Raw genomic sequence first — 21,171 nt, 5'->3', positions numbered from 1 at the left:
GGGGTTTTTTTTGATTTTTGTTTTGTATTTTTGTGGTTTTTTGTTTGTTTGTTGGTTGGGGTTTTTTAATGAAAGCTTATTGCAAAGTTCAATTCTTAATTCAAAGAAAACCAGATTATTTGTGTTTGTTTTCTTCCTCTTGATACTTAGCGCTTAATTTTGCTGACTTAATATCCTCCTGAGGACCTGTTCTCTTTTTACCAGCAGGGATTCATCAACTGGCAATAACCTTGGCTAACCTCATAGTTTTTACTTGTTACTTGTTGAGTACCAAGTCCTTGCCATGAGCCCAAATATTTAAAACTTTTTGGTAACTGATCAGTGTTTCTGTCTGGTTAATAATGCCAAATTCACAAGTCAGTCAACGTAAATACACTTGTTTTACAGAAAGAATCTAGAGTCATTAGAATATGAAAGAAACTGCAAACTCAGAGTATCAGTCAAAAACAAAATTCATGCAGCTTTGAGTTGATGTTTTTGCTGATGGAATGAGATGCCATACAGGAGAAGTGGAGAGTACAGAGTATCTTTACCATCCTTCCTGCTGATATTGTAATGTACCATCCCCTCTGCTCACTTCATCACTACTGCTATTAAGAGGATGCTTTACTGGTCGCAGACTGCATAACCTCTCCTGCTTCCCGTGCCCTCTCTAATTAAAACATTTCTTACACATAGAAAACCTTTTTTTTATTCACTCATTGGTAGAGGAAATTAACTCTAAGATATGGAAAAAAACTCCAGTTGCCTTTTCAAGTTCAATTTTCACAAACGATAATAAAACCAAAGTAAAATAAAACAATTCAACATGTAATCTCTAACTACATTGCCCTTTCTCAAGAGGTAGATGAGCACACCCCAGAAAAATAATGTCAAATCTACTGGCAGTTTCTGTCAAGTGTTTACTGTGATGCTGAAATCTGTGTGAGGTGGTTTGAATCTCTGCAGCGAAGACAGACAGGGGAGACTATACACTAAAACCATGAAAAGAAGACAGATCAAGGTGGATAGAGAAATAAAAACAAATTATTCTTTTAGAAAAAGTGACAATAGTATGGGAAAGGAAAGGAAAAACAGAGAGCACAGATGCATTACTGAGTATGGAGCTGCTCTGTTGCTCCATTTGACAGCTGCTTCTCATGTTTTCTGGCAGCGAAAACCCTGCACTGTTCTGAAAGGCTGTTTCAGAGAAGAAAATGTATATGGTGAAAACTGAATGTATACGGAAAGCTCTTTTTTGTGACTAACACTTGAAACCTACCAACAAATCTGACAGCTCTTCTAAGAAAAGAATTGAAGTTGCATCCTCCTGCATTAATATTGGCCTCTGTTCCAATCCCATTCCTTCTTTTGGACAGGCAACAGTAGAGAATCCCTTCTCCAATCATTATCTGCAATGATAAAGGAGCTGTTAAAATTAAATGTAGCACTTACTCAGAAGAGACTAATTGACTTTAAAGAGCTGAAAGATACCTATACCACAACCAATGTCATCCAATGACATTTATTTCCCTTTAAAAGATTTCTATCAATATGCAAACATTCAGTAATGAAACTTAGCCTAAGTGAGGGCAGGCAAAAAGGCACTGAAATGAAATGTAAGTAGCATACAATATACTATCCTCAATGAAATCCGGGTCTTGATCCACTGCTGAAATTTCATGTTTCTACAATAAAAAAAAAAAAAAAAAAAAAGGCAAAATCTTGTCTCTACAATAATCCAGAGTCACTGCAATATTTTAAGTATTTCTGGGATGGTTTTAGATCTGAGTCTTGGCCTCAAGCCTCTCAATCCCCAGCAGCTTCTAATTATGTGGCAGCCTGATCTTCTGTTTGGTTTTTTGTTTGCTTGTTTGTTTCTTTTTGTGAGCTTTTTAGTTTGGTTTGTTGTTGGTTTTTGTTTGTTTGTTGTTGTGTTTTGTTTTTTTTTAAATTTGGCTTGGATTTTAACCAGATCCACAGCAGCAGAAAAAGTTCTGTTCTTATGGTCCCTCTGAATGCACAAAGCAAAACAGATGATGACTGAAGCCCTAGACAAGAGTTTATAATAGAAATAAAGAGAAAAATAAAAATTAAAAATAGTGTTACTTGCTGGAAAATCCAGATCCATTTATACATTTGCAGATTCAGGTTTGACTTTTCCTTGTTAAATAGTGCGACAACTTGAAAAGGTATTTCGAGCCAGTACCAAGTTCAGAATAAGGGCTGGGCTGAAATTAATGAAGCATTTCTCACCACTAAAAGGATATTCATGTTGTCGACCCATAGATGCACAGAAAACTGACATATACAATGCTCAAAACTTGCAGCGCAATAAGGCACTAAAGCATCTGAATTATGCTTAAGTTTGTGCATACTAAGAACCCTCACCCTAGTAGAAGGGAGATACTATACACAAGCTAAGCACAACTCTTTTAGCTAAAGGCTTATTAAATTGAAACTTCCCTTCTTTGCCAGAAAAACTGAAGTAGTGAAGGTTGTCTCATTACATGGAAAATTCAGTGGTGAGGGTTATTAAAGGAATCTTGATTAGATGAGAACTATGGTCAATATTATCTGTCCCCATTCAATCGATTTACAGGTGAAACTTCAACAGGAAATCAATCGTGTTTCAAATTTAAAAAAAACAAGAGAAACTCCAATAGTTTTTAACAAAGCTCCAGATAATGTCTGGCACAGGATAAAAAATAGAGATATGTCTTTAGCTGGTATGATCAGAGAGAAAATTGGGAAACAGCAAGGCTTATGTCAAGGAAAACTCAGAGGCTGGTATTTCCAAGGAAATAAACTCCCACAGTAGAGGAGGCAATAAGACTGAAACTGTCAGCAGTGAATTTATTTCTTTGTGAATTGATTTCCCAAATCAATGTGATCTAATTTCCCAGTAATGTCTGTCAGAAAACACATTGTTATCTTTAAGTAGGTTTTTTGTCAGTGGTTGTTAAGGGTTTGAACCTACAGTGATATGATTAAGTAACTAGTCCTGGCGTTTTTTTAATTAATAACTTGAGAAAAAATATGTCAGCAGATCAGGTTCAGAGTTCTTTGAAGCAAATGGAAGTCATGTTACAATTACTATATTCCAGACATAAAATACCCATTCTATACAAGTCCAGTTGTTTCACATGGAAGTCTCATGTGGTTTATGAATACATACAGAAAATTTTATAGAAGCCACAAGCTATATAAAACTATGTCAATAATACAGGTAGAAATATTCTGCAGCACTTCAGAGCTACAGAGCAGACCTGGTTAAGAGCAGTTGCTGCTCACTAGTAATAAGTAAAAAAGCAAAGAAAAACCCAAACCCATAAAGCCCCAAATCCACACAGATACTTCTGTAATAATGGCTTGAGAAAATATACTACAACATAGTAGATTTGTTGAAAAAAAAATGCTACAAAGTGAATAGATTGAATATGTTCTCCAGTCTTGGGAAAATCTGAGTAGATCAACAAAAATATTATAGGAAAAATTAATTCTTGTTCTAATATTTAACTAAGGCTTTAAGTAAAAACTGAGATTGGAATGTACTTTTCTCCTCCTCTACCCCCTGCTTATTTTTTTATTTTCCTGCTTTTTTGTCTTATTATTTACATTCTTTGGTAATATTTAAAATGTGCCTTAATCACATCTGTATTTTATTGAGTCTTGATGACTTTCTGCCTCATACTGCAGTAAGTACCTTAACTGCAGAGGCTAGCATATGCAATGTAGCTGGAGATCCTCAATACCTCATATAGCTCATGCTTTATTTTCTATATGTTGCAGGTTCTATAGAGTGTGTAATTCATTAAAATGTTAATGAAAAGTAAATTATTAAAATGCTAAACTCTACAAGATGACAGTGGTACAATTGTAATCTGTTTGCACTGTGTTTCATTGACATGTTTTTCCAAAGAGAAAGGGAGGAAATGGAGAAAAAAATCCTAGTTTTTTGCTTCAGAAATCATACTGAATAATAAAAAGCTGATGCTCTACACCATCTGCAGTGCCCTTTATGAAAAGAGGTAGTGTACTTCACACAGAGCCAATTCTCCAACTAATACAAGAATCAAATTAATGCTCACACTAAAACATGAACTACACCTTTCTAAGGGTTCCAGCCTTCAAGTTGTTGTGATGTGAAGCTTCAGGATTTACTTTCTTTACTGATCTTACATTTGATAGGCATGTTCAAGTGTGGGTTTGAGTTCTCCATATGGTACGTTTTGGTTAGCCTGTACAGCTGATAGGAGAATAATTCAAACAAGAATAATATTCTCTATTGCATAATTTCATGCAATGCTTAAACAATTTAGCTGTAACCAAAGCCCTCATGCCCGTAATGGAATGTGCATCTCATCTCAGTTGAAGGCGTTTCATATTGCCTAGACTTGACATAAACTCTCTTAAGTAAAGATCAGTTTTTACCCCTCTAAATTTAGAGGCTAATTTAAAATCCTAAGGTTATTAGCCTGGATGACACGCTGCAGCCTAACTGAAACCAGAGGAGTTATTTTCTTTGTGCCAATTGAAACTCTGCTCAGAATCTTTAATAAGTGACAGTCGCACCTCAAACTTACCGTAATCGACGGTCCAGCAAAAACCAGACTCAGCAGCATCAAGAAGGGAACAGACTCTTGTGTGGGTTCAATGTATGGCATACTCAGACTCTTGTCATAGCAATTAAATCCAGAGTGAACTGGCTTGAAGACATCAGTAAGTTCAAGAAAATAGAGACTAACAACAGAAGATGCCAATATGGGCAACTAGAAGAGAAAAGACAAATTAGTGTTTGGAAATGGAACAGCAATGATTTTGCAAAAACAACATAATCTGTTAATTAAACTCCATGATGTTTGCTGTCTACATCTCACTGTTCCTTGTCATATCCATTTTAGCATCTTTAAATAATTATTTCTCTAGAGATATAGTACTATTCAGTTGATATCAACTAACCCTGTTGTCTACCAAGCTAGTCAAAACACCCAATCTGACCTTTAATCCATAATTTAGCCTTTTCATCTATCAATAATTTATAGATGTACTTTTGTAGTGACACGAGGCAACCAGGTGCCACTAATTGCCAGGTAGTGGGCTTGACCTCGTGTTAATCCCACCTGTGCCTAATTAGGGCAGCCCCTCCTGCGCATGAGCAGGATTAGGGGGCCAATAAAAAGCTCACACCTGGGGAAGCCAGGGGGCTGGTTTAGCCACCTTTGGAGCAGTAGCACCGATCCAGGCTGGTCAGAGCACCATTCGTGAGATTCTACTGGGACACCTGGTTGGACCTTGGAGCGCTGCACCCATAGAAGAGGTTTGTCTTGCTATATACTTTGATTTATTTTTTTTTTTCTTATAACAAAGGAAGTACGGGATTGCAGTCTCCCATGTGGGGCATCAGCTTTCTCCTGTTCATCACTGCCGTTTTTGGTCCTTAAGCAACTACCTGCCTTGTATATGACAATTATATCAAAGCTAGTTCGCATTAAGTTTCAAAGTAACAGTTAATTAAAAAGTATCCAGTGCTTTCCTACAGGCTCATATGAGATAATACAACATTCTGCCTTCACACAGTCATTTTGTAATTCTATCAAAAAAGCAATTAACTTTGGCAAGACTCAGTTTGTTTAGAACCATCACAATTCTTTTAGCCTTTAGCCATTTAGTGATTTTACCCTTTGCAATTACTTCCAGTAATTTATTAAGAGCAAAGTTGGCCTCTGGGGATACATTCACCTCAGCTTTCTAGCAGCTCCTGTAAGCACAGATTCAACCAGTAAGCTTCTTTGGATTGAAGTCATTCAAGAGGAGAAATAGCAATAAGACATTTTAAAGCCATTGGTTTATAAGTGAACAGAGAGCTGTCCTGCCCCCAGGGTGGGCAGTGGGGCATTCAGAGGTGACCAGCAGCATGTAATTATTCTCTATATCCTCTTAGTAAATGCTAAGAGATGTTTGCTCTTTGTTACTTCCCAGAGTCTTCACTGACTAAGGCAACATTAGAACAACTCCACTGAGATTCAATGGCTCCTTCTCAGTGTGTCTACTGCTACAATGGATAATATGCTGTGAATTGCCTATCTGCTTCCTTTTTTTTCTTTTTAGGATGGCTATCACATTAACTTTCCTTCACTGTTAACAGCTGAAAAGTAAAAGCTTGTAACTCCTAAGTATATTCACTTAGATAAAATCATAACCTGATAAGGCTGTATCACATCTCTTAAGAAAAAAAAAGTTTCCTCTTTTACATCAGGCAACTCACATTATGAGAAAGAGGAATTGTCTTAACATAATTTTGGGAATACTTAGATTATATTATTCTTGCAATTTTCAATACTGTCCTGGTTTCAGATGGGATAGAGCTTATTTTCTTTATCAGCTGGAATAGTGCTATGTTTTGGATTTGGTATGGCATTTGGTATGAGAAGAATGTTGATAATGTGCTGATGGTTTTAGCTGTTGCTAGATAAATCAAGGATTTTTCAACTGCCCATGTCTTGCTAGCATATGGGTACACAAGAAGCTGAGAGGGAGCATAGCTAATGAACAGGCCTGAGTGGGCCAATTGAATATTCCAGACCCTATGATGTCATGCTCAGCACATCCAGCTGGGGGAAAAAGAAAGAAAGGGGGACTGAAATGATCATGTTTGTCTTCCCAAGTAACCATTAGTTGTGACTGAGCTCTGCTTTCCCCACCAGTGCTGGGAGGGGGGGACTGAGCAGCTGTGTGGTGCTTCATTGATGGCTGGGGTCATGCCACAACAAGTGGCATTTATTCTGCAATGGAAAAGCAGAGGTAAAACTGGATAAATATGGATATTGTAAAAATGATGAATAAACCCTGCTATATATGGCACAGGTACAACAGTTTCTTGCAGTAACTGGCCATTTTCAGATTTTTAAGCATTGGGTTTTTAAAATGCAGGGCTTCTGAGCATAAAATTATAATTGTGGGTGGTTAAAGGAGGAAGGTTCTAGCTAAATTTCACTGAAACGTTTTTTAGTATGTCTTGGGTTTTGTTTGAAAAAAAGAGCTCATCTTTGTGTACTGGAAGACAGATTTGAAGAGGGTGTGTTTTATCTTCAAAGTGTTCAAGACAAAATTGGCAGAAGGTGGAGAACGAGAGAATTGTGCCTCTCTGGTTATTACAGTGCATCTGATTGCACTGTAATGTCACACAGCATAGAGGCTGTGTGGGAATGTGTATTGGCACCCTAAGTGCTGTAAGCATTAAAAAAAAAGCAACACCAGGCATGGAGTAAGTTTGCTTCATTAAGTAGTGTGTGCTTATAAATATCTAAACCAAAAATTTATTTGCACTCATGTACTATATATATTACACATGCACATTATGTATACATAGCAAACGTGCAATACGTAACGTTTGCCAATACGTAATATAAATAATATGTAATCTGACATATAAAATGTATGGAATAATTATATACAATGTAAGTAAATTGAGTCCTGCCTCCTGCCCATCACAGGAAGAAGTCCAGTTCTTACTTCCTACTGGATGCAGTCACTGTTTGGCTACAATGCAAGCATCCACATTTAGTCAACAGGGGCTGGCTATGCTCTTTCCAGCCATTATACAGATGTGCAGGGATAAAAGAGGACTTTCCTGATATCTTCATAGTCTGGGAATAATTAGGTTGTGGAACTGGGTGTCTTTCTCTCTACACCTGCCAGCACAGAGACTGTGGAGCTGTTTGGGATAAGGGGCCTCCTGACCAGAAGGCTGGCACAGTGCATGCTGCCCAGGTGGGAGGGGAGCTTGCACAGAGTCTCTGCTGCTCTTGCAGGGACACTGAAATTCTCCACAGCATTTGAACTCACCCATATTGCAACTTCATTTCTGCGCAGCATTTCTCTCTTGAAACATTTGCCATGTTATAACAAGAAACAAACATTTTTAATGGACAAAGGAGGCAAAAAAAATTCCCTTTTTTTCGAAAATGATGCCCTTTTATCTACATGCCCCCTATAGTTCATTTCCTACAATGAAAACACAGAGCAAGCACACAGATAAAATATCTTGCATTCAGAGTTTCAGCTTCAATGTGTATTTTTCCATTTCTTTAATGTCAAGAAATGGAAAGCCACTCCTTGAACAACAAGCTCTTCATTACCCACAAGTCCACCTCTGAATTGATTATAGGGTTCTTAGGCAGGCTGCTGTTTTAAATTAAAATATTGAACTATCAAAAATAAGGAATATATGAAGAGACATTTTATTGCAAGACCCTTGCAAAATAAAAGATGTGGACAACATTTTTTTAAACTACTGTATGTAAGCTATAATTTTATAGCTAATTACAAAATCAAGGAATCATAAGAATTGCATTTTAGTGTCTTATGACTTCACTACAGGACTCTCATATTATTTCTGACTGTTATTACCCCTCTCTGCTAAGAGAAAAGAAATAATTCTAAAGGGCTATGAATCCCCAATGTAACTGCTAACCATACTAATGAATAGGTTTATAGTCAGTATGCTACACAATGTATGTCAGATCCCGCTGGGCTTTTTTTTTTATATCTTTTAAAATACAAATATAAAATAGGTCTTCTAAAAAGTCTAGCACTTAAAAAAACCAAAGTCAATGTTTCTAAAATCTTCTAAACAGTATAACTGGCTATTTAATATATGAATATTTATGGAGTGTTCTGCTTAAGGCAGCAGTAGTTCTGTAATTATAGACTTCAGCTCCCAACACCTTGAAAATGTCAAATATAATTAGATGGTAGAATGTGTATTGTTTTAATTACAAAATGGAAAAGGAATTTTTCTGTTCCTAATTAAAATAATAAGACCCTCAGCCTCAGTTCAAACTCTGACTTCCTTGGTTGACTAATGGAGAAAGATCCCTGTTTAACTTGTAATTTAGACTTATAAATGTAGAGTTTGACCACTTGGATGTTTGGCTTTGAGTGTTAGGATCAGGACCACAGTCAGCATGGCCACAGGGTTCCTATTTTTTTCTTTTTCTTTTTCTTTTTCTTTTTTTTTATTTTTTATTTTTCCTCCTGTTATTTTCTTAAGCTGTAAGTTGAGAGCCTTCATTAAGCCACAGGATTTTGCTATGGGTAAAAATTAATGCTATTAATATTTAAAAAGATTGAGCTAGTGAGCTAGGGATTGTCCAAGCAGGAAAAGATATAATCTTTTCTCATAAGAGCTCCACACAGATGTAAATAACTACATACAGATCTTGTAAGAAAGAAAATAAAACATGAAACTCTCTTGCGTATTACATAGTGCAGGCCAAACCAAGAGCATTTCTTAACACAATAACATCCCTGAACTGATGGGATATGCAACAAATCTTCCTTCTGGCCAGGAGCCATAGGATACACATCATCCATTGCAGAGAAGTGAAAGATGAAATGGTTGAGAGATGAGTTCAGAGGTGGGAGATGACATTTCTTCAGGTTGCCCATCACTCTTATTTGGGACATGATGTGATTGCTTCTAGGGATGTTTTGGGGTGCTTCTGGTTTGCTTGTGAGGATTAAGAGAGCCCAGAACAAAACATCTCAGCATAATTTATTATTATTTCTTGTATGATGCAGCCTACACATGGAAGCCATGTGGTCCTGCCCCAGACCCACAGGTTGGCCACCCATTAATCACAAAGCCCCAAACTGCTGGGGCATCCCCAGATAGTTGGAAATGCTTCTGTTAAACTTCCCTAAGATTGTTTATAGTTTTCCAGATTTTCAAATGCATGAAAAGACAAACCTGTACAGCTGTAATCCACTAAATACAGTATTGTCATTACTATAAAGAAGCCACAGATTTTGTACTGAGTTTTCATGGACGTGGAACTGGGGCTTGTCAAGCATTCTTAGTTTGTACCTGTCTTGACATTTGGTTTAATTATAACAGCAGTTCTTCTACTGACTTTAGAAATTAGGCTATGCCATCTTTGTATGGTACAACTCTGCATGATTTTTGTATCTGTATCTAGTAGTAAGACATAGTTATTCTGTAAAAAATCCTCTCCTCATGACTCTAACATAGTGCATACCAAATCCTTTGTCAGGATCAGTATGATGACACTCTCCAGGAACCACTTGGGTTCATTTTATGTTTGTTAATGTGCTTCTACACCTCGCTCTCTTTTGTCATGTGTTTTCACATTATAGTCTAATTTACTAATCAGTTTAAAATCAATTTTCGCGGCGGCAGTTCTGTATTTCTTTATCTGACCATTGGGTGAGTTGTTTTAGACTTGAGGTCTCCCAGGAATACAGGTATGACAGCAGAGGTCTTGCAAATGGGGCAGTGCAAGGCCAAGCTTCAGTAAGAAAATCTTACTGGAGTGGATAGAACCCTAAATAATACAAGGTTATCCTCTGGACAGTTCAGCAACCAGGGCACTGACCTTTCTCTCTGGTCTCCCATGTGGAACACAACCTGGTGATCTGGAGGAAACACTGAACTGCTTGCTCTTGAGTCAAAATGCAAGACCTTGAACTTTACTATTCCACAGGGTCTCTGCAGAGCCCTGAACTTCTAATTCAGGCTACTCTCTTTGGAGAATTTCCAAATAATCAAAGCTTCACTAAAACCACATTCTCTCTGCAAGCATTACAGGCAAGTCAGTAGCAATCAGATATTGTTAGAGTCTTAAAAGATAACAAAGGAGCAGGTGAGGCTCAAATAAAAAGAAGCAAAAAATAAGAGCATACACACACAAATGGTTTCTCTTTTGCCTTAAAAGAATATGCAACTGGATAATTGTAATTCATGGTAATTGTAAAACATGGTAATTCAAAACTCTCTGGGAATCAGTACCTTCCCTTTCTCTAAAACTGTACAATGGTAGTTATGTATCTAACTCATACTTACCAGCCCTCATTAATCACAGAGTCTATATTTACCTTCAGAAGAATGACTTCTTAAAATCCATGGGCTATATGAGACTGCAGCAAAGGACTGTCATATACTCAAATGTCTGAATCCATTTTGTAGGTTGCACAAAGAGTGACATCTCTGTGCTTAGCTAAAAAGGCACTACAGGCATTATCTCTTATAAACTCATATCCAGATCAACCATATGGTGTTGTATTGGACTGTGCTGGTGGCTACCAGCAGACTCTCTTTAAAGACGGGTAACAAAAGTGACTGGCCTGAGCTGTATTTCAGTCAGGCTAAGAAGGGGGAAAATGAAATGCTTCTCTTGAGGAGAGGCATAGTTGAATATTGATGTCACTGCTCAGTGAACTGGTCAGAATGACTTGAGTGATTCTCCTTGAGACTGTGTGCAAATGCAAAGGCTGTGGAACTGCTTAGTTCTACCTGTGAAAAACAATATGTATGTAGCTTTCAGAAGAAGTTAAGACATGATTAGCCAGATGCAAAATAAAGACAGTACGATCAGCCCACCTGCCAAAAAGGGTTAAGGGTGCCTGATATATTATTTGGATCTTTCTTATTGTGTAAATAATTTTTAGACTTGAATGGCCAGGAAATTCATAGATCCTTAGGTCATTTTGCAACCCATTCACAAGAAGCAAGTAGTTCCTAGGCATGGGAGCTGCATCCCACTGTTCCTTTTGTTTTCTGGGAGTCTTTGTAACAAATCAAGAAAAAATCAAACAGGATTGCTTCAGAGATAGCTAATGAACACCATCAGTTTCTCCTCATGGAAAAAATACCAGTGAAGTACTCAGGAGAAGGATGTTCTGTTTAATAATTATGTTGTGTTCGCACTGCAAGGCTGTGGCATTGTGGAAGATTGTATTAAATGCATCAGAAATGTTATTCCTTGAGCCAGAGAATTCATGGTCTTAATGATAAGGCACAACAGATGGATGAGACAAAAAAGAAGGCTGTGGTGGATTGAAGGAGACAAGATATTCCTAGTCTTAGCCAACTACTAACAGTGATTGCAGCTTTCAGCTACCCTGGCTGTTGTCCTGTTGTTCTTTGCTGTGGGATTTGCAAGACAGGAGGAAAGAACAGAAGAAGGATAAGTCTTTTATTTTGACAGGAATGAATACTAAGGTCATGACTATGACTGAATACCTTCCAGAAACAGGTCAGGAAGAAGAAATGGTGTCAGCCTAAATTCTGCCATTTTCTATTGGTTTTGAGAATGCATGGCTCCTGTCTAGCTTCACCTTCATCCCCAGTGAGGCTGCTGTGCAGAGCTGGGATTCAGACCAAGAAGCTGAAATGCATTTCAAACTGGGCTGTCATCTTTTTGAGAGATAGCACAAGATGGCTGTAGAGCAGGGAACTTGCTTGACCTAGTCAGCTTTGTAGATTTTTTTTAAAAGTTCTAAATTTAACTCTTAAGTGCCTCAGGTTTATAAGAGATGGCATTTAGGCTTTTCGTAAGTCTAAGATTTGCATCTGTATAAAGGCTTCTTGTTTTTTCTCTGAATGAATCTCTGCTGCTTCTTGTCACTTTTTTGGATGCAGGTTTCATCTGGCCCAAAGCTGTAGGGATCTGGTCTTTTCTCTATAGGACTTTTACCTCACTGTTTTTTAAGCTCTATGAAAATTACTTGCAAAGACATATGATACTCTTTCTTCTCCTTGATTTAACTCTACTTGATTTAATTTCAATTCTCCATTTAATTTCAAATCCCATGTGTCACTGAAATCCATTAGCATTACCATTTTGAAAAATTAAGTTATCCTTATTTCCAGCATTGATTTTAGAGTTTAATTTAATTGTTCAATGACTGCTAATTACAGTCCAGCTTTAGAAATACAACAGATACCCTCATACAGCTCCTCAGACTTCTTGATCTATTGCCAAATCTTAATGGAAAACCTCTCAGTATATGTAAGCCCAAAAGTAGAGCTACATCAATTATAAAATTTCCTATTTTTTCAGAAATCTTGAAGTCACAGTAATCCTAAAAGTAGCAATTACACAGGGAGAAACCAACAAAATAAAAATTGTTGGACAAAAGTCAGGAATTAATTAATAGTCAGGAATAATCTAAAAATCTTAAAATATTTCTATTTAAATAAGCATATGAGCCTAAATAGAAGGCAAATCCTTGGGCAGAAATTTTACAGCACAAAAAAATACCATTAAATCATTTCTTTTCAGTGTGGCTTCAAAAGTAACTGATGATTCATTGCATTATTACAGCTAATTATGATCATTAATCAAATCAATGATTAGTTATAATCTATTAATAACTACAAACAATGATATTTAAGATATTGCACATACTGTTGATTATGAAACTCCTCTTATGCTCCTGCTGCAAGGTTAAGGTAAACCAAGAATTAAAACACTTCAAAAAAAGGCTGTTGTTTTCAGGTCAGTCTCACCCAACTTCAGCTAGAAGTTTCCTCAGAACCCTTATGTCTAGTGGACAAAGCTGCCAAACCTTACAAAATACTACCATTTGTTCTCTGTAAAACATAATGGCTTCCATACATAGAGGAAAAAAAAATAATTCTGTGCTTGCCACCTCTTCTCTAGTGGCTGACTCCCCTGCTGGTTGGCCATTCTGAACTCTCTTCCTAAAATCTGACCTTTTATGTGACAAATCAAAATACGGTGTCTGGAACAGCTCCTCTGTATATAAGGTCTCATTATAGACTGTCCTTTATTAATTTTGGCTTCAGAGTAACAAAATTTTGATAATTACAGAAGAAAACCACAGACAGAATAAATTTTGGGAAGAGGTAATAATTTTGAAAAAATTAATGTCCTTTAATTAATGTATTCAGGCCTCCTTTTACTATGGGGTGTTAGGTCAGAAGGATGGTACAGGACTGAAAAGGGAGCAAAGTCTTCTTTCACCATGAGTTACTCAAACTCTACACTTGCCAATCAAGTAAGCAAACACAGAGAGGGATCTAACATGTGGCATTTGCACTTGTGCCCACAGGAGAGCCTTGGCATAGTTCCGACACCTCCCTTTTTGGCTTCCTCGTCTTCTGCTAAAAGCTGGCAGTATGTAGGCTATGTGTCTCTTCTCTAAGCATAGAAATGATGTGGAAGATAGAACACTGATGTCTTGGCCAATCAATTATACAGATGCTTTGAATGTGTAGCAATCTCCTCAGGCTCCGGATAGACCCTTAATGTTTTGGGGATGCTGGTCTCTAATGCACTGTTATAAACAGATCTGACTCCCGTCCTCTGTGAGTCAGCCGCATGACCAGGTCAGTGCAAAGTGCGTTTCTCTTTCTTCCCTTCCACTCACACATGGTTGACTCTTTTAAGAGAAAAAGCAACGTATTTGGAAAGTACTATGCTACTTCCAGAGTATGGGGATAATTCAGTCCTCGACAGCTGGGGGTTATTTGTTGGTTTTTCCCCCTTGTCCCCCTAAGGCTAATTCAAGCTTAACAGAAAGCCTACCTAGAGAGAAGCGACTACACAGTGTCTCCAAGATGTAGTGGTATAGTTTAACTCTTAACACTTGATCAAAACATCCCATCTATAGGAAAAAAAATTAACCCTGTGGCCTACTCTCCTTCTACTCTTTTTCTAATCACTGCATTCTTTTGGCATTTTGTGTCTCTTGCAGTGACACCTATATGTGACTTTCAGGTGACAAAGTGCCTAATTTAAAATGGGTTGGGTCACGCATGGCTGTAAAATCTCCAGATGTGACTAGAGAAGTGGCACCCAGCTCCCAAGTGATGTGTACACTGGATGTTTCAAATCTAGCTCTGTCAGTGTATGCTAGAAACAACAGAAAATAAAGCATCCAGTGCTGAGGCCATGAATGTTCTCTACATGCACCTATTCAAATGGAAGCTGATGACCTCTTGCACTTTACAGCCTGGAGTCCTACAATGATAAGAGATCTTTGTGCATTGTGCTGGTGAGAATTGCAGCCCCAGCTCCTTTGGGGAACAAGAAAAATAAGTGGTCTTCCACTATTGAAAGAAGTGTTTGAAAACAGTCGTGGTGTGATTAACTCGTGGCTGTGCTCTGAAAAATGCAGGGAATAAAGCTACCTGTATCTGAATGCATAAAATCACAGAATTATAGAATTGGCTGGGTTGGAAGGGACCTCTGAGATCATCAAGTCCAACCCTTAATCCACTACTGCTGTGGTTACCAGACCATGGCACTGAGTGCCACATCCAGTCTCTTTTTAAATATCTCCAGGGATGGAGAATCCACCACTTCCCTGGGCAGCCCATTCCATTGTCTGATCACCCTCTTCGTAAAGAAATTCTTTCTCATGTCCAACCTAAACCTCCCCTGGCACAACTTGAGACCGTGCCCTCCTGTCTTGCTGAGAGTTGCCTGGAAAAAGAGACCAATCCCCCCCTGGCTCCAACCTCCTTTCAGGGAGTTGTAGAGAGTGATGAGGTCTCTCCTGAGCCTCCTCTTCTCCAGGCTGAACACCCCCAGTTCCCTCAGCCTCACCTCATAGGATTTGTGCTGGAGTCCCTTCACCAGCCTGGTTGCCCTCCTTTGGACCTGCTCCAGCACCTCAATCTCCTTCCTGAACTGAGGGGCCCAGAACTGGACACAGGACTCGAGGTGTGGCCTCACCAGCGCTGAGTACAGGGGCAGAATCACTTCCTTAGACCTGCTGGCTACGCTGTTCCTGATACAGGCCAGGATGCCATTGGCCTTCTTGGCCACCTGGGCACACTGCTGGCTCATGTTCAGCTTCCTGTCAATCCAGACTCCCAGGTCCCTTTCTGCCTGGCTGCTCTCAGCCACTCTGTGCCCAGTCTGGAGCTCCCCATGGGGTTGTTGTGGCCAAAGTGCAGGACCCGGCACTTGGCCTTGTTGAACCTCATCCCACTGGAATGAGCCCAACTCTTCAACCTGTCCAGGTCCCTCTGCAGAGCCCTCCAGCCTTCCAGATGATCGACACTCCCCCCCAGCTTAGTGTCATCTGCAAATTTGCTGATGATGGACTCAATCCCCTCATCTAAATCATCTATAAAGATATTAAACAGAACTGGGCCCAACATGCATCATACAGAACAGTTTAGAGCACAACATAAGGAAAAAAATTTACTAGGGCCATTGTCTGACATATCTTGAATTTCAGTCCCAGGAAGTTAAGCAACCAGCAAAGGAATCCTGTGCCATACACAATTTAGCTGGAGAGTAAGTGCATCAATCACTCAAATTGACACCACATTGGCCCTTTGCATTCACACATATTGGGCACCAGATGAACCAACAATGTCACTGAAGTCAGTCAAAATTAATGGCAACTTCTGTGAAACCAGGTTTTAAACCAGGAGTTTCTGAAGTGACGTTGCATGGGTGAAGATCATTTCTTCAACAAGAAAAAGTGAATATATCTGTCCTGCCTCCAACTGTGTCACCATTCTGCCAGAATCTGAAACTACAATAATGCAGAAGTCTTCCAGATTCATATTAAAATGAGAGACAATAATATTTTTCTGTAAGTGAATATACTTATGATATACTCTGAATATGCTGAAAAGAAAGTCCAGTTAAAAAAAAAAAAAGCCAAACTAGTTCTAGGAATACTCATTTTCAATATCTTCCAAAGGCATGTTAGACTTTTTTACCCTGAAAATGAATATCCACTAGACCAAAGGGTCTACGAATTTTCTTGGCAAGTTTTGTTACTCCCAGCTATGCAAAGAAAGCTCAGATAACCCATACAGTCTACAGAAACCTAAAATGGCATAAGCATAATTAGGAATAAAATAGGCCAAACTGCCTGGCAGTGCTGATTACTACATGCTTCAGGTAAGCATAATGCACAAGGCAATCTAAAACTATTTAGCTCTCAGGAGTGTTACCAGTGTTTTAAAATATCCTTTAAAACATTCTTATATACACAGGATAAATCATCAAGTTATTTCTTTATTTGAATCATGAAACTTGAAAATAAGTAATTGAAAATACATTAAGATTTGTTTGCCTCTGATGTTTTCTAGAGAATGACCCACCCACATTTTTCAGAAGCTCCATCTCTTATTTTTGTTTCCACTTAATTTCTAGGTCTTCCAAAACTCTAGCCTGAGTCTCCTTTTGCTTTTCCTGTGTAAATGAAGAATAGCTCTAGTGATAAAAATTATCTTAAGAGAAACATTTTGGTTTTATATTTTAACTCTGTTGTTGGTAAAATCTGCTGGTTTGAATTATTCTTAAATTAGACTGAAACCAAAATCAGGGCCGGAGTATTTATTTTGAAGTTAACCATCAGTTACATTCTATGTAATCATAATTCATCCAGTCCTGGAAGTTGCTGAGACCAAACATATTTGTTTACTGTAGGTAGTCTCATTCCTTACACATTCCTAAGGATCTTATTAACAGAAAATGCTAAGTATCAAACCTGTGTTTTCTGCTATTTCTAAAGATAAGGTCCTTCTGAAGCTGAGGATGTTTGTTCTGCATCCCTGAATTATATTAGTTATTACAAACATGTTTTTCAGTTTTTAACTATATAGTACGTTTCATTTCTATAACATAAAGCCATCTTTTTCCTACTGCTTGGAATAGTGACTTCCTCCTTGACCCAACATCCTTTTTTTCCATGTCTTTCCTTTTGTCTAGTGTTTGAGAGAAAGAACAGAACCTTTTTATAACTGATTTTCCAAACAGCTTTTGCTCTGGTGTAGACCTCCTAGGTCTTCAATCAAACTGCATGACAAGAAACCCCAATTTTATTTGTTGAAGGTGCAAACTTAAGGTGCTACATTTTTTTTTTTTTAGCAATTCAGGGAGGAAAGGGACTGTCTGCTATGAATGGAACAGTTGAAACAAGTGACAACATTCATAGGACAGAGAAAACCTGTTTCCCATCATTGATTCAACCATCACTCATGAATGTAAAACCTTAAGAATTCAGAGACCCTAAGTTAAATTGGGTAACATTTGTTTTTAGATAGTTGGCTGCTGCTGGATTGCATTAGGAACTTACCTCCTGCCTAAAAAGGAAATCCTTATTACAGAGTAGTGCCACACTGAGTCACTCCTCTACCCCTTATTTTTGGGAATTTCCCATTGCAATTAAATTATCTTTGATACAATCCCTCTTTATGAGGTCCAATTCAATCTTTGGTTCCCTTTGGGCCCCTCACAACAGAAGAATCTAAGCTATCATGCTCTGTTGCTGATGCTTTTGAAGTGTTGGTATTGGCCTGTGCTCCAAGCCCTAAACAGGCATTCAGATCTGTAGTCTGATCAGACCAATGCGTGTGTGGCTAAATGCAGGGTGGGTGTACAACAGCAACACAACCTAAGGGGTTTTTTCTAACTATCATATGACTTGTCACCTTTTCATATAATCATGGAATATTAGGGCAGAACCATAGAATGCCAAAGCAGGATAACCTAGGGCAGGTTATACAGGAATACATCCAGGTGGGTTTTGAGTCTCCAGAATAGGGAGACTCCATAACCTCTCTGGGCAGCCTGTGACAGTGCTCCCTCATCTTCACAGTAAAGAAGCTTCTCCTCATGTTGAAGTGGAATTCCCTGTGTTCTAGCTTAAACCCATCATTCCTTTTCCTATTACTGGGCATCACTTAAAAGAGATTGGCCTCGTCCCCTTGACACCCAGCTCTCAGATATTTAAAGACAGTAATAAGATCCCCTCTCAGCTTTCTTTTCTCAAGGGTAAACAGCCTCAGTTCTCTCAGTCTTTCATAGGAGAGATGTTCAAGTCCCATAAACATCCTCGTAGCTCTCCATTGGACTCTCTCCAGTAGATCCCTGTCTTTCTTGAACTGGAGATCCCAAAACTGACTTTGACTCCAGTGATTTGAGTACCCAACCGAAATGTGAGAAATGGTTTCAAATCCTCCTTTTGTGTGATATGAGAGGGCTGAAAACTCACCAAAGAGTTTGCTAATCAATGTTTAGATAAGGTGTATTACGCTCAGCTTTTCCTCTTGATGTTTCTTGTACCAAATACCTACATGTCTATGAGTTCATGGTGGGGTGTATGTCTGCAGTTCAGTAATTAGAACTTGCTCCTCAGAGAGAAGCTGGCACAGGCTATAGATTCTGCTCCTGTGGCTGAATAACATAGAAGTCCTGAAAGTTCATTAGGAGAGCATTCTGTTAAGTGAGAGCTCTGACTCCCTCAGAGCAGCTGGGTGTTGAGATCTCCACCTCTTTTTAGATCTAGCTCTAAATGAATTGCTGAACACTTGTGAGTAACTGGCCTACAGTGGGAACTGCACACAGAATTTATTTTATGCTCTTCATTACTCACAGAATTCTTTGTGCTATTCCTGGTAACAGGAAGGTTCCAAGGGTACTATAAGGATGCAACTCTTTTGCACAGCAGGCACGTGTGTTTTGTGCTGCTGCCTTGTATCTCATCCCATCTTGCTGCAGGCCAAAGCATAGTTCTGTTGAGTCTTGCAGAATCTCTACATCATCTCCTGCATTAGAGCTATGACCAGGCTGAGATTCAGCAATGTCCCTTCCTGTTTGGATCCCCAAAGCAACATTCTACCACAGAGATTGAGGAAGCCCCTTTAGGGGCTTCTCCAAGCTTGACCTCACCCCTTGTGCAAAGCTAATGTAAGATATGTATAATGCAAGTCCCTTTTCAAAGGGCTTTTCTTGAGGCCTTTTTACACTGATAGGATGAATGTGATGCTTCCATATAACCAGCCTCTGCAAAGCTTTCCAGTCGGGATAGCTTACTGTAGGTTAGCTCATGTCCAGGTTTTTAGGGAATGCAGTGAACTGAGACACTACACTGTTACCTGAAAGCCCTTCTCAGCCTGACCCTTTCTACCTCCTAGAAAACCTCCAAAGCACTGAAAATAAATAACTTTTTAAATAGGTAAATAAATATTAGAAATACACCTGAAATAAAATAATTTTTGTTTTATATTTCGCTCAATGTTTATATTTTTGTATGTTATACATTAAATATTGTATATACTTTTAAAATTATTTTATTTAGTGTACCAGTTATAACTAATTCACATTATATTTTACCATTAAGCTCTTCATATTATTTTCACAATCACTCTGAGGTAAGTTTACATGCTCAAAGAAATTTCTTTTGAGTAGGGTCACCCGAAACAGTCTGCTCAATGTATAAAGCATTCTTACTTCCTGCTTACTGCTGTACCATTGAGCAAATTCACATCTCGGCTACATCCCTAAGTTTAAAATGGGTCTACTCTTGATCTTACAGAACGACATAAGCGACTGTACCTTCCAGGGGGACTGAACGCCTGCAAGTGACATCCCAAGCAGCTATTGCCTCTGCAACTCCACCTGCTACCAGCTGAGCAGCCATAGCAGGTTTTCTCTTTAAGATGTGCCGAGAACCTCATTCCATTTTCAAACCAGACATTTTTAGCTCATTTAAGAAGCACATAATCCAGGGGTCGGTAAAAACATACCACAGATGATGGTTTTGCGCACATTTCAATTTTCCTAAGCATTTCCTTAAAAACATGATTTTTTATTCTATCCAAGCAAGGCGAGCAGCGTTCGCCTAGAAGCCAGACCTTGAAACATGTCTTCCTCCCTTCCTCCTCCTCTGCACACAGGAGAATTTAATTAAGCAGTTCTGGCATTTCTGAGCAATTCTTAGAAATCATTCCTCCTTGAAAATACTGCAAGGAAGAGGTTCACCTACGCCGGCTCCTCACGGGGGGCTCCGACGCTCATTCCGGTAAGGCAAAGCATCGCGCACCGGGCGATGCGCAGACGGCGCCGAGGCCAGCGCTCCCTCGGCGGGGAAAGCGGCCACCCCCGTCGAACGGCTCCCGGCCCCGCCGCTCCCCGCTGCTCCCGAGGGCCCCGCTCGGGGGGGGGCGGCCACTCACCTCTACGAAGTAGAAGCAGGGCAGGAGGGTGACGCTGTCCTTGGTCACTTTGCCCTTTGGCCGCTCCTTCGCGGACATGCTGGCGGGGCTGCGGGCGGCGGCCCCGCGGGGCTCCACCGGCCGCTCCCCGCTCTCCTCCGCCCGCCGCCGCCCCGACCCCCGCGCCGCCCGCCAGCGCGTGTCCTGCGCCGTGCGCGGGGCTGACGTCAGGGGCTGCGCGGCGGCGATGAGCGGGGGGCGGGCGGCGGAGGGTTGCGGGGTCCCGGCAGCTTTAACTCCTTCGCGCCGGCGCTCCGAGGTGCGGGGCGCGGAGCTCAGACCCAGGGACTGCGGCTGCAGCAAGGGGGCTGCGCGAGTCCCCGCGCAAGCCTGGAACACCTGAACGGGTCCCCTGCAGGCGTGAGGCTGCTCAGGACCCTCCTTGGCAGGGGGAG

At 39.6% G+C, this 21,171-nt stretch overlaps 1 protein-coding gene across 3 annotated transcripts in view; it reads right to left on the bottom strand.

The window, feature by feature from the left end:
* Window positions 1-20,950, bottom strand: part of PLPPR4 (phospholipid phosphatase related 4) — a 32,122-nt gene extending 11,172 nt beyond the window's left edge. Inside the window, exons 1-3 of one of the 3 annotated variants that reach the window (XM_071750885.1) lie at window positions 20,738-20,950; window positions 4,566-4,751; window positions 1,262-1,391 (exon numbers count right to left, since the gene is read on the bottom strand). In XM_071750885.1, coding sequence (XP_071606986.1) covers window positions 1,262-1,391; window positions 4,566-4,751; window positions 20,738-20,815 — 394 coding nt within the window. In that variant the 5' untranslated portion in view covers window positions 20,816-20,950. Of the gene's footprint in view, window positions 1-1,261; window positions 1,392-4,565; window positions 4,752-20,547 lie in introns of all 3 variants that reach the window. The other 2 variants (XM_071750883.1, XM_071750886.1) reach the window with 2 other exon arrangements.
* Window positions 20,951-21,171: the final 221 nt, after the last annotated feature.

The sequence above is a fragment of the Heliangelus exortis genome, chromosome 8, assembly GCF_036169615.1.
Source record: "Heliangelus exortis chromosome 8, bHelExo1.hap1, whole genome shotgun sequence".
NCBI lineage: Eukaryota > Metazoa > Chordata > Aves > Apodiformes > Trochilidae > Heliangelus > Heliangelus exortis.
This window is presented reverse-complemented; position numbering and strand designations above follow the sequence as displayed.